General features: G+C 28.0%; 1 protein-coding gene across 1 annotated transcript; it reads right to left on the reverse strand.

Annotated features, from left to right (window-relative positions):
* Window positions 1-6,224: 6,224 nt before the first annotated feature.
* Window positions 6,225-8,995, reverse strand: LOC107029865 (S-type anion channel SLAH2-like). Its single transcript, XM_015231315.2, has 5 exons — window positions 8,750-8,995; window positions 8,194-8,607; window positions 7,009-7,779; window positions 6,883-6,914; window positions 6,225-6,779 (listed from the first exon to the last, which is right to left on the reverse strand). The coding sequence occupies exons 1-5, from the start codon at window positions 8,918-8,920 to the stop codon at window positions 6,419-6,421; spliced, it is 1,749 nt and encodes a 582-aa protein (XP_015086801.1). The 5' UTR covers window positions 8,921-8,995; the 3' UTR covers window positions 6,225-6,418.
* Between the last annotated feature and the right edge of the window lie 6,061 nt (window positions 8,996-15,056).

The following is a 15,056-nucleotide window of genomic DNA, read 5'->3' on the forward strand; positions in this document are numbered from 1 at the left end:
CATAAAGGTGAGTTGTGGCATATATCCAACCCATAATGATTTTATCACATCTGGACCCATTCTCTTATAGAATGGTCGAGCATTCACGATACTCATCACAAGTCTAATGAACTTTCATACCATTTTGATGATAAAAATTGTCTTCACATTTTGAAGGACTATTTGAAGAACTCATAGTGTTCTTCCTTTCATCATTATCACAATGATGACTATTATAATTCTGTCCCTCCACGCCCTTATTCATATCATTAATTATTTGTCATCTTTCAGACTAATCATTCACTGCTACCACATTCATATGATTGAATGGATCAAGTCAACATCAGATTTTAAAGTTATCATATGTTGCTACCACATTTTTTTAAGGAATGGAGCAAATTCAATGGGACATTTCAAGGCTTTTCATCAAAAATATATTATTTTTCTTAGTCATCATTTTATCATCGTTATGGTGCATTGGCTCAAACTCAATGTCTTACCCATATAAGGCATGTTACGCCATAATTCTATGGGACTTGAACCCAATCGCGGTGCATCAAAACTCTAATTGATGTCTTACCCTTTTGGTGCGATAGAACTTGAATCTATCGTCTTATCCTCAAATATTTTTCATTATGGTGCATCCGGACTTTAACCTGATGTCTTACCCTTTTGGTGCGATGAAACTTGAATCCATCGTCTTACCCTTAACCAACGGTATAATAAACCGAAGTACAACATGATTTATTATTTGAGTCTTTCAAAACAATCAAAATAATATTCAAACTCATGCTATTAAAATTTTATACCTTCTTCCATTTAAGAACTTTTGTATAGCATGTCATATTCAACCAGTAGCAATATATGTCTAATTTTATGCATATAATACTTTGATCTTCATAACGAGATCAACTAAAATATGAGCTAAAGAAAAACAAGAACTCACTCCCAATTGGATAGAGACTCGTGCTAATAACGTGTTATAAAATTAAGTTATAAGAATATAATCATAAAGAGAAGAAGACAAGAGAAGTAGATAGAAGAAGAGAAATTTTCTTCTTATTCAAGTGTATATTACAATGGTGAATGATATATCTATTTATAGGTAGAGAAATCAACCAAAAAGTCACCATGTTTAATGTCACATTAGTAGATACATTTCTATCTCAAAAAGATTCATCATCTTGGGAATACATATCCATGATAAGGATAAGTTTATGATAAGCTTAATGGACAATCCACTTAATTCAATGTATTTATAACATAGATCAATAAATAGCTCACTTTTGATTTATTGGCAAAATTTTAAAATATATATATATATATACTTGACAGCAAAAAGCCACGTTTTGTTTGAAAATCATATTTTTTTCAAAAAAAATTCTCTCCTATTTTATTGCATAATAGTTCCTATTTTTTTTTTCTCCTTATTGTTTTGTCAACCGTTTTTAAAGTAGTGTTCTTTCTTTTCTCGTCTCTTTTTTCTCTTTTTAAATATCTCGATGATTTCTTCTTTTTTCTGCTCCTTAATTTGCTCTATTTAATTATGAAAGATATATTTATATATTTATCCATTATTTTTATAAATTTCTCTTTCGCATATACTCTTGAGTGCTTTCTTGTTCAAATCATTAGAAAAGATCGTAATTTGTGAAATTGACGTTTCTCAACTTTTTAGGACAATAATTTTGATTCAAGATTTTGATTTTTGGTATATATTCTATGGGTAAGAAAGGTTCACATAATTTTCTTGTAAAAAAATCGATATGATGATCTCAATTTTTTTAATCTCCACCAACAACTTCAAATTTTTCCCATCTAAATACGCTTCGATAAATACATACCAATCTCGATTTAAGCAAATGTATACAAATTTATTAGGTAAATACGGGTTGATGAATACAAAATTGAATACGGGCCACTATATACATATTGTAGTTATAATATATATAAATGTATACGACTTCTAAATAAATGAATTCAAAATTGTTTCATATATCATAATCGACAACGTATATATAAAAATTATAATAAATTCATAAATATTTTTAATGAAAGATTGTGTATACAAATAGAGCTAATTGAATTCATAAGTTAGCTAGACTTATCATATAATTATATGCATTATTCATTTTACAAAATACACAGTGTATACATAACTAATTTTTCGGAATAATTAATGCATTGACACAATCTCATTTTCCTAATAAAATTGATCTTCTATTAGTATACTAGATAACCGAAGGCCCGTATACGGGCCCAATATAATTACTTACAAATTTAGTATCAATTTTTCATAGAGAAATTTTAAGTGTTTTTTTTTTATTTTTTATTATTTAAATAATAATTTTTTTTACAAAAATATGAAATCAAATTTGATCAACAATTCTTTTCCCCAATCAAACTTTTTGCGTAAATAAAGTAATATAATAATGTAGATTAATTCAAAAACAAATTTCAGGCTTGGTAATACTCATGATTTAGAATTTAAGTTTTCTTTTTACTATTGCATACTGATATAAATTTAAAGATTTTAAAATAATTTATTTTTATATTAAGTTGTTATGTGTAATTTTCTTAAATATCTTTACTTTAATTTATTTTTTCACAAGTAAAAATTAGAATTAAGAAGTGCATCTCATTATTACATGAAGCTCAACGTGGAATATATCTTAAATAATAACAGAAAAATGATTAGTAATTAATATAACACACTATTTTCTTTATATTCTGTTTCTCAGGTAGAATGATATATAGCGTTAATATTTTTCTTTTCTAAATTCATATCAAAATTATATTTTCTTCGTCTTAATTAGTTTTTCTTATTTTTTTTTAAAAAAACTTTATATATTTATAAATTATGTAAAATATGTAATTATAATAATTAGAAATTTATAATAGTTACATGACATATAAAAAAATTAGGTTGACTCTCAAAATTTTATTAATGACACGTAAACGAAGACATGCAAAATAACATATATTATTTGAAATGATATAAAAATATTATAAATCACAATAATTAACACTTTAAGATACTTTTATAATATAAAATAAATTTGATTGACTTTCAATGAAATTATAATTTGAATTATTTATTTAACATTTCGGAGAAATGCCAAAAAAATAAAAATGATTTGGAGTTTAAATGTGAAAAGGAAATGTGAACCTTTTTAGTTTTGGATTCTATTTTTGAAAATTTATTATATTATTCTAGGGTAAATAAAATAGTGTATGGAATGAATATTGATTTTTAAAACTAAGGCACTGTCCATTAATCTTTTCCTTTTAACCCATTATTTTGATGTTTTTAATTAGTTTCAATTAATTCTATACGAAATAAAAATTACACTGAACAATCAATTAACTAATGAAATTTTAATGAGTATATTTGTATTTCTAAGTAAAATTTCAATCAGTGTCACATAAATAGGATAAATGAAGTAACATACATTATTTTGCAATTGAAGTAAATAATAATGTAAGTTATAATAATTAACAAATTTAAAAATTCAAAATATATATAACACAATAATTAACAACTTTTAATATTTGAAACAATTAAAAATTAATCAACTCTCCAAATTTTATTTATATCATATATGACATAAATAATATTGTAAATCGTAATAATTAACAATTTATGTTTTGACTAATACAGAATGTTGTGTGTAGTGTGTATATTTAGATATATAATAATAACCTTTTATATGAAATTAGTTGTTTTTCATAACTATGATGAATATAAATTTTTTGTGAATCTAAGAAGGAATAACAAAATACAACAATTGAGTAGATTGAATGTTACACTACTTTAAGAAAAAGAAAAAAAAAGTATTTTAATTTTTTAATGTTATTAACTTATTAGTATATTAAAAAAATGTAAGAAAACTACTGTAATAACTTTGAAGCCAATAATGGGCCCTACCTTTATAGAAGTTTGTGTGTTTTGTTTTACTCTTCCAATGTGTGGATAGCTACGTGGCCATAAGAATATGTTAGAATTTGGGTGATTTTTCTGGAATTTCAGTACTTCCTATGCACGAAGTACAATTGCTATTAAGCTGTAAATTTTGTTTATTTACGACTTTGCCCCTGGTCGTCCTCCTCTTTCACTCTTCTATATAAAAATAAAAATATAATTGTAGCAACACCCTCTCCAATCTTATGTATACTCGTAATCCCATATTGTTTTACATTAATACTGGTATTGAAATTTCATCAATATTATAATGAAATTCGAACAAATTAATCGAAGTACCGATCATTTAGATAATTTGATATCAATTAAATGGATTCATTCAAATAAATATTTTTTCCAATTCAATGTATATGTCTAATCTCAAAGTATTGCGTATCAATATCAGTGTTGAATCACTATTAATCTAAATAAAATTCAAAGAAATTGGTAAAAGTGTCGACATTTAGCTGGGTTAAACTCCATTTGAATCAATGGAAATCAATATTGATTGTAATTAGACCATCTCCAATCCCACTCTATTTTACTCTCCATTCTCTATATTTGGAGAGTAAAATAGAGATTGAGCTCTCCAACCACCCTCCAATTCCTTCTTTATTCTCCATATATAGAGAGTTGAATAGTAGTTCTTCAAATATGGAGAACTACTATTCACACTCTCTGTTTTACTTTTTCATTATTTTATTCTTATTTCTATTATTTGTAATTTACATATTATTTTTTTATATAAGGCTATGAATTAAATCTCTAATATTTATATTTCTTTTTAAATGTAATATAATATTTTTAAAAATATATATTATTTAATATATACTACTTTCATTCCGCATTAATAATATTTCGATTTTTTTAATCTTTTTTTTGGTCAATTTAATATAATTTGATTTTATTATTAATTTTAACTATAAAGAATGCACAATTTTTAATTGGTCTACAATCGTTCAAAATATTCGTAATCCACGTTCTCAAAAGAATAAATATTACACAAGAAATAATAATCGAGCCAATAAGATGTTGGACGTACATTCGAAGGTTTGCAGTCACATTTTGCAATTATTCTAGGACAATCACGTTTTGGAAAAAGAAAGTTCTACATGATATAATGACTACATGTGTTATATTGCACAACATGATAATTGAGGATGAACGTAATATTAATGTACCAAGTAAAGATGTTGTAGAGGCTCCAATTGCAACGACAAAAATGGTGGTAGATGAAAATCTTCGAATTGAACATTTTTAGCTAGACATAAAAAAAATTACGAAAAAAAATGCTCATTTTGAACTCCAAAATTCGTTAATAGAGCATTTATTTGAGCAACGTAATAATCTTAAAAGTTGATATTTATATAATGGATGTATAATTATATTTCATTAATGATTTCACTTTTATTTGAATGGTTCATTCATTTATATATTATATAATATTTATTTTTAACTTATGTTATTTAAAAATTTAGAATAAAATATAATTTTATATTAAAAAAGAATTTGAAAAAAAATTGTATTAAATGAATATTTTATAAAAGTGATTATTTCGGGAAAAAAGAATGAAGGAATTTATATTATGAAATAAGAAAATAAGAATGAAATGGAAATAATAATATAATATTGATGAGAGAGAAAAAAAATCTTTTTTAGAAAGTAAAATAGAGAATTGGGTTGAAGCTGATTGTCTGAAAGAACTTTAAATTTAGAGAGTAAAATAGAGGACGGAGTTGGAGATGCCCTTCCCTTCCATTGAACAAACAAAATAATTTTTATTATCACATTCTTTGCTATGATAAATCAAAACTATCTGTGATGTCATTTATTTTCTCTGTTTGTTATTGAAGTGTGTTAATATATATTTTTTTTAAATACACTATTTTTGAATTGGTAAATTTTATGGAAACTAAATGACCATCTTTATCAATTTAAGAGTTATAATAGCATGCAAAAAATAAAACTCATGCCTCCTTAATTTATGTTATTTCATTAACTGTTCGTTTCATAATGGAGGAGGAAAATACCAATTAATAAGCCGAATTAATCATATTTTATTGTCTATTTAATGCTTATTAATGTTGGACTATATGTCGCCTAATAGTTATTAGTAGCAGTTGTCTAGTTATTATAATTCATGTGTCATTCTTAGACTTTTCTTCTATGACAAATATTTTTTGATTTTTCATTAAACCCATTAATTTTTTAAGGAGCTATGCAATTACCCTTGATTTCACCATTCCCTTGTTACAGGAATAATGGATGGGTTGATTTCGGATCGTGACATAAAAGCAAGCTTTATAATGATATAAATAGGAACACTCATGAATTTTACACAAAAAGAATACTTACATCTCTCATAGTGTTTGTACCTCTCTTCTAAATATCATCAAATTCATAGGACCAGCCCAAATATAGGTGCTCCTCACTTGATTAAGACTTGAAAAGTTGTACAAGAGATGCTGTAAACAACTTCTAGTTACTTGAGTTTGGAATATGTGTGAGAGAAGCCTCAATATCTTTGGCTTTAGAAGAATCTACATACTTTAGGTATTGATCAATATCTTTGCTATGTGAACTACCAAGATACCATTTCCGAGTTGCTTTTGGTCGTTTGCTAATCGCAATGGCAATGTCATTTGGAAATAGGTCTCTCAGAACAAAAGCATGAATGATGGTTGTCACAAGCAATCCTGTTACAGTGAGTGTTGAAAGAGCACTAAGTATGATAGCTAGGCACTTTGTTACCAGGTTGGTAACTACAAGTGAGTACTTGATGGTTGCAATACCAGCTCCTGTCATAGGGAATGTGTATGCCCACCAAGCCAATGAAAACCTGCACGCGGTTGAGGAATAAGTAAGCACAGTATAAGAAGCCGGTTGATGAGTGATCATCTGAGGAATTAACTCTGCTATAAGATAGGTTATATTTTACATACTTGAAGCCTCGGAAGAAGTTAATGCGAACAGCCTGAAAAGCAACAAGAGAGAATGAAATATATTAGTTACAAGCTAGTATTACTAATTTGATTCTAGATATATACATTGAAAATGTAAAAACATACCAATGAAAAATAGAGGAACAGGGCGATGAAATAAGCAATACGAGATCCATGATCAAACGATCCTTGAATCGCTGTCCATGCCATAGAAGCAACGCTAGGTGCAGCAACAAACAGAAAGAAGACAGGGTGAAGTTCCTTTGGCAGTGTATCATTTGTTGGAAGTCTCTGATAGAGAGTTACAAACATGACTATGTAATGAGCCAATCCGACAGCAAAGAAGAATATTGGCCCTTCTTTTAGTCCCATAGATGCACCAAGCAATGCACCAACAAAATTCCCAACAATCGAGAGATGATTTGAGGGATTTGCTACCTTTGAGAGTCTTCGTTGTCCTCCAGACATCCATTGTCCATAGAGTTTTAGCTCTAGACAAAAGATTGGTAACATAAGAATGTACCATAAAGATGTGTGCAAGTGTTGAGTGATCGATGTTGGAACTCCGAGTGCTAAGAACAGAAGTGATATAAAGGGAGCAAAAAAGAAGTTGACACGTATAGGGTGGTAGTACTCTCGACGAACAGCTTCAAAGTAGAAAATGAATTTCAGGGCGTAGATGAAAGAGATAATGATCATAAGTGCAGCAGATACACACCACAGGCCAAGATTTGCTTTCAAGCTTACGTGCAAGAAATTTGTCGAGGCAGAAGTGGCTAGGTTCTTCCACATTATAGCTTGACTACTAACACCTAGACAGATACCGAAGGATGAAATAGGGAAACGAAGAAGAAATGGCCATTTTCTGTCTTCTGGAAGAATGATTTCCTCAGAAGCCTGCAGGGGAAAAGTAGCCTTACCATAAAATATAAACAAAACAAAAAGAAATTTAACTTCACTCTAAAGGCACAACAATTGGTATTTTAGCATTGACACAACACATCTGTGTCTTCAATAATGACGACAGATGCATGTCAGATCCTTCAAAAGTAGTAATGCATCTTTGGAGAGTTAGAGAAACATATATACTATTAAACTTTGTTAGGCATATTCTCATGGCTATAAAATTTACATGCTAGCATTTTGCTCTTACTCTAGATGAACAAACACCAACATAAAGAATAGTACATCCTTTATTTCAACTGACACGGAAATTAAGAAAGTAAATAAGACTTTTTAAATCTTGTCATCTTAAACTAAAAATACGCAGAATGTAATAAATTTATGAGTGATCATGAAAAGCAAGTATACCCTTAAGGTGTCCAATTCAGGTCCTTCCAAGGCATCAAAATATCGATCGACAGGAATAGTTTCTATCTGAGGACTTGGTTGAGAAATAGGTTCTTGTTCCTTTCCGCGGAAAGCTGATAATTGTCTCTCCAGTCTACCAGACCATGTCTTAAAAGAATCAAACCTTGTATCCTTTAGCTTATTAGTATTACTTCTGGGAAGTTTCGGAGACTCTGGAAACACTGTACCTCTAGGTGTTGATGTCTGAGAATAAGACGATATTCGCTTATTATTCTGTGTGGTGGTAGTACCTCGAGGCGTTGATGTCTGAGAATAAATCTCATTGAAGCCAACTCCTTTCGATGAAGGAGTTGGCGGCATACTAATGGAAATAGTACTAGTCTCACTCTGTTGTTCAGTAGCACCGTTAGTTCCCTGCGAAGAAAAAAGTGTTGTGTTGCAGAGAAACATCGAAATTAATTAATCATCGTAGTAATAGTTGATCTCTTAGATGGTTATTCAGATAATAACTATTAGTTGAGTGATATAATTTAGGAAATGAATATCGGTAACTTACAGTGGCTAGTGAGTTTAAAGAGCGACAACGTGCTTGATCAAGCTGATAATCAATAAGATCTGTATCCTCTAGAATGCTATCAAAGCGATTCATCGTTTTATGATGACAAGTTATAGTTTTGGATACTGATGGAATCACTTGTGCAAAATCTTCTTTTGTTGTTCTGATCATAGCTATAAAACAAGTTAAAAATGACTACAAATTAAAATTGAAATGAACTCAAGAAAGTGATGTGGATTGTGGAGAGATCACAAGTCTTGCAGCAGTATAAAAAGGGCTATTCATGCAAAGTTCTTGGAAACTTACATCAGTCACTATTACCCATAGAATACAACCTGTCATGTATGAAACGACAAAACCGTACAAAAAAATAAAAATTCTATGCTTTCGGTGTCAATTTAAGTGTTAAGGAACAAAATAAGGCCGAATTTATAAACATATTCCTAAACTTGTCGGGTTTTTTCCTTTAGGTATCTCAACTAAGCCATTTTTCTATTGAATTAATGAACCACCCAAAATTTGTTCCTTTTAAACACTGTTGGCTAATTCTAATCGGTTTTTCTATTGTAAATGTCTTCAATTGTGTTCGTATTATAGTAATTTTAATTGAAGGAATGAAGACAAATTGTGTGTTAGTCTCATTTGATTTCTAATGTGTGTAAATGATTTAAAGTAAAACACAATTATTTTCGAATATCTTCACTATCAATTAGACTAATAAGTTCTGGAATAACGTGTGTAACCTCTATCAATATCCCTCACAAAATCTAGTTCCACATCAACTAACAATGTTTAAAAGAAACAAATAATGAGTGGTTCAATGATTCAATAAAAAAACAACATAGTTGAGGTACCTGAGGAAAAAAACTCAACAAGTTTAGAAACTTGTTTATGTATTTGGCCAATAAATAAAGACTTTTGAAGTTTGCATTATTAAAATTAATTTTTCAAACGTGTTATTTAGACTATTAAATGTTAAAAAACAAGTAAGAAATTTAAATCGGACGAGAAAGTATCCGAGGTTCTCGATAGGAATAAATACTCCTAAAATAGAGATGCGTTACTAGACATTTTAAGCATATATTCCGTCAAAATGCGTTGGCTATTGGTCAGAAAAAGATAAAATAATTGGAGAATGGAGTGAGAGAAATCAAAGCATGTGCTTGCAGGTAGTTGGGGTCCTATAATAGTGAACAAAATTATTTAGGGGTCAAACATGAGATGTACAATAGTCATATCATAATATAGAGACAAGATTTGATACGCACATATATCAAAGACCAACTATGATACACAAGCTTTAATAATACATGTTTACACTTGAAAAGATACCGTTAAATGTGTCTGTGAGGTTTAAATGATATGTAAATTTAGATTGAACGGAATGTAAAATACATAAGCAAATAGAGTCGTAGTAAGAAATAAGCTTACTGTCTTATTGATATTAGGTTATTGAATTAACGATTGACCAATGAATTAAAATTTGTGTAAATTAGGTATATAGCATTTTATATAGTAATATTCTCAAGTTATAGCATTAGAATTTGAATTTCAGTATATAGCATTTAATATCTCAATCTATAGCATTTTATTAATAAACATAATGTTAATTATAATTTATTAAAAAAAGTTGTTATTAACAATTAATTAAAAAAAGGGATAATCTAATAATGGATAATTAATATACCTAATTAACACACGGACAAACTAATAATGGAAAATGGAATACTTTATTGATTACATTAAATGTAGTTAGCACATTTTGAAACGGTATACTAGCACGTTTTAAGGGATTTTAATTAAAATTTAATATTAGATTAACACGTTTTTAGGTATATCAACAATTTTCATATTAGCATCGCCTTAAATATCTCTAGTTAGTTTAAATCATATTATTTTTTTGATTTAATTCCTTAAAAAATTTTATCAGATTTTAACGATTATTTTCAGATTTGCAGATTATTTTCAGATTGGCATTTTGAAACCTATTTGCATCATCGTTGCAATTCATCTTTTTTCCAAATTTTCACGATTATTTTCAGATTTGCATCAACGTAAAAGTCATTTTTTCCCAAAATTTCACGATTATTTTCATATTTGCGTATTTCAGTTCGTTTTTTTTAGTAACCTGATAAATTTTGGCGTTTGAAACAATTTGATTTGATCTGATGGAGAACATTATGTCAATATTAATTAAATATGGTGAAAAGTGAAATTCATCAGGTTGATTTTTAATTATGATTTGTTTCTTTTAATTATGAATTGTTGGTTTTAATTAATTTGATGTTTTTTACATGTAGAACAGTGTTTGGTTTTTTTTGATAACTGTATTATCTGAAATACAGTTTGTATATTTTATTTTGAATGAAACAGTTATGTTACGTATAGCGTATTTGAAGTCTGAAGTTTATATTATTAGTGTATGAAAAGTATATGAAACGTGTATCAATTGTTTATGAAAGTCCTTTTTTAAAAAAAAAAGAATATTCTAGTTTCTATTGAAATTAGAATATATGTTTTTGTATTAATTTTGTATTGAAATTATATTGTGTTTGTTTAATTGGAGTAGTTTATAAGACAGTGAATGATATATTAAATGTGTATGAAGTGTGTATGAATTATATGAACTGATTATAAACGGTCATCTTCTTCCCAAAAGTTTTCCAATTTAAACTTGTGGTAAAAATTTGGCTTGGGGACTTTGTCAAAGTCTCTAAAATTTTCTGCAATTAATCTATTTGGAACAGATGTATCAGAAACAAAATCAGAAATTGGTCCAGATTTTAGACCGGTTACAACAACCAACTCTTTTAAGTCAAAATATAACTCTGTACCATTTACATTGATAATGAACATGTCATCCCTGCCATGTTCAGATTTAAGAAGGAAAGTATGATGCAACAATGAACATTGGATTTTTATGTTATGTAAATCATAAAAAAATCCAAATGGGATTTCTTGTAAAAATTGCTGAAACTTATCTTGATCGAGGAAGGTCAACAAATCAGCGAACACAATCATGTTGATACTGGAAGATAAATGTGTTTGAACCTTCTTCTCCTATAAAATTTGAAAACTAAATTATTACTTTTTATATACTATAAAATTCCATAGAAAAAATCATATATACAATGCTATATTAAATTGACATTAAATTAATTCATACACAAATCATACAAATTATATACAAAATTAATACAATATTAATACATATTCGATGGACATTAATTCAATTCATATAGAAATCATAAAAACTATATGCCTCAGTTCATACACAATTCATACAATATTAATACATATTCGATTTTTAAAAAAAAACTAATCTATAACTTTTAAACTACAAACTAATCTCATTTAGTATGAATACATCAATTCATACATCAAAATCAAAAAATAAAATATACAGTTGCAATACTTATTATAAAAGTCAAAATTATAGGATACACAACATTAATACATCATTCATACACATATATTTTACTGGACAAGAATATCATTTCATACATATATGATACAAAGGTAATACATAATGCATACATCCTGTATCGATAATGATCAATTATTTTATACACAAAATCATACAAAATTAATACATTTATTATGTATCAAATCATATACTGATATATTCAAATTATATCATATACAAAACATACAACACTAAATCATTCAATATTCATATATAATTATAATGTATGATATTAAAAACTCAACTCATACATAAATCATACAAATTTCATGTAGTATACTATTAACAAATAAAATCAAAAATTAAATACACTAACACAACACATTATAATCCAAATTTGAAATAATCTTTTTAATGACTTTAACAACTTTTTTGGGTTTATTTGTAGCTTGTATGTCTGATGCTTTTTTTGAAAACTTTCTTGTTGATCGATCAATTTCAATGCCTTTTATTTTTTTTGATTTTATATTTTTTAATCCTCAGCAAAGTCAGAATCGGATTCTGACGATGTTCTAATTTCTTTTCCTTTCCTCTTCTTGCCTCTTTTCTTTGCCTCTTTGATTTTTTTTTTCATTTTCGAATTAACTGAACTACACTTCTCTTTTCCCTTTGATTTCTGCGTTTGAGTTTGTGACAATATATCGAATGAAGGAACATGAAAGTCATCAGACTCATCGACAAATCTTTTACTTTTACTTGGGGTTTCACTACCTTTCCTAGACATTCTATATGAACTTAATGGGGAACTAATCTGAGAGGGATGTTTGGGTTTTGGGATGAACTGATCTGAGAGGGATAATGGGGAAGATGAGTGAGGCGGGATTTGGGTAAGAACAAAAAATCTTTGTGTGTTGGGAAGAGATGATGAGTGAGGCGGGATTTGGGGAAGATCAAAATATCTTCGCGTGTTGGGGAGAGATGGAGTGTATTGGGGGAAGATGTCTGTGTATGTATTGGTTAAGATGGGGGTGGATAGTTATTGGGCAACCGTATAATAGGAAATTAATTAAAATCAAATCCCTATTATTTAGATTCTTTTTTTAAAAGGTAACTATATAATGTGAAATTTAATTAATAAATTTAATTAATTATAATTTATTATTTATATTAAAAGCTTTAAAAGGTTATAAAGAAAAAAAAGGAAAAAAAATCATGTTTTAATTTGATTTAAACTAATTTAAGCATTTTAAGGAAACTGAATAATTTGAATACATTTTGAATTCCTTAATATGTGCTAATTTGTTAATTATCCATTATTAATTAATATTAATTCAAATCCCACAATTAGTGCTACTTACCAATTTATACATAAACGTTTTTTTTCCTTTTTATTTTATTTAAAAAATAAAAATAAAAAGTTAATTGTAAAAAAAAAAAATTAAACATATTAATTAGTATTTAAATAATTACTTATAGTTTATTTTTAATAAAATATATTTTTAATTGATATGCTATAACTCGATAATAATCTGCTATAAGTAATTTATTTTTAAAAAGTATGTTTATAATTCGATATATATAACCTTAAATGTGTATAGGGTGTTATTTTTATTTAAAATTTTATATTTAATTTATAGATGAGGGAGCAGATTAATTATATAACTTCTTTATTTGATACGCACATATATCAAAGACCAACTATGATACACAAGCTTAAAATAATACATGTTTACACTTGAAAATATACCGTTAAATGTGCCTGTGAGATTTAAATGATATGTAAATTTAGATTGAACGGAATGTAAAATACATAAGCAAATAGAGTCGTACTTAGAAATAAGCTTATTGTCTTATTGATATTAGGTTATTGAATTAACGATTGACCAATGAATTAAAATTTTATATTTAATTTATTGACGAGGGAGCAGATTAATTATATAACTTCTTTATTGGATACACCATTGATCCGTAAAAAATTATAAACTTACAATTTAACCCTGATATATAAAGTGTATATTATTAATTCAAAATTTTCCAAATGTTTTTAGTTCCTATATTAAGGCTAATTTTTTTTTAGTCTTTGTGTTATTTAACTTAGCATTATTAACCTTCAATTATATCAAGTGAGTGATTTTAATCATTTAACTAACAGATGCGAAAAAGTTAACAGCGAGTTCACTGTTAAAAGGAGTAATTCGAGTATTTTAAAATTATTGCTTGAGAAAACAGAAAACTTTTTAAAAAAGTAAAATTAGCATCCCACACACATTTAAGAGGATAAATATCAAGTTGTAATCATACTCTTTAAAAATAAACTACTTATAGCATTATTATCATCTTATAGTGTTAGGTTGTGGAGCCTGATTAATATATGTAACTGTTTTATTTATTCTCCATTTATTCTCTGTAACAAAAAATACTCTGATTTATTAATATATATATACCACACCGTTGTGGAAGTTTACATTGTAACGACCTGTTTAGTCGTTTTGAGCAGTAGAGTTTATTCTCGTAATAACTGTCAGGGTCGACGGATTCCACGACGGACCGTCGTGGGCACGACGGACCGTCGAGGGGGTCTCGTTCCAAAACACTTAGATTCTGAAAATTTGGGTACTGAGATCGACTCTCTGAACTTCACGACGGAATGGCAGGACGGACCGTCGTTGGCACGACGGACCGTCACAAATCTTTCCACAGAATTAACTCTCTGAACTTTGTGACGGACATGCAGTACGGACCGTCACAGTCGTGACGGACCGTCACAGACTGCGTAACCCTGACTCTGTCGGATTTCTGTTAAAACTTTTTAAAGGAGCGTTTTGGACTATTCATGCTGATAATTATAAAGTTAGTGAGTTAATGTTAATAATTCAATTACTTGGGGGTTAAAGGAGATAA

This window comes from Solanum pennellii, chromosome 9, assembly GCF_001406875.1.
Source record: "Solanum pennellii chromosome 9, SPENNV200".
Taxonomy (NCBI): Eukaryota; Viridiplantae; Streptophyta; class Magnoliopsida; order Solanales; family Solanaceae; genus Solanum; species Solanum pennellii.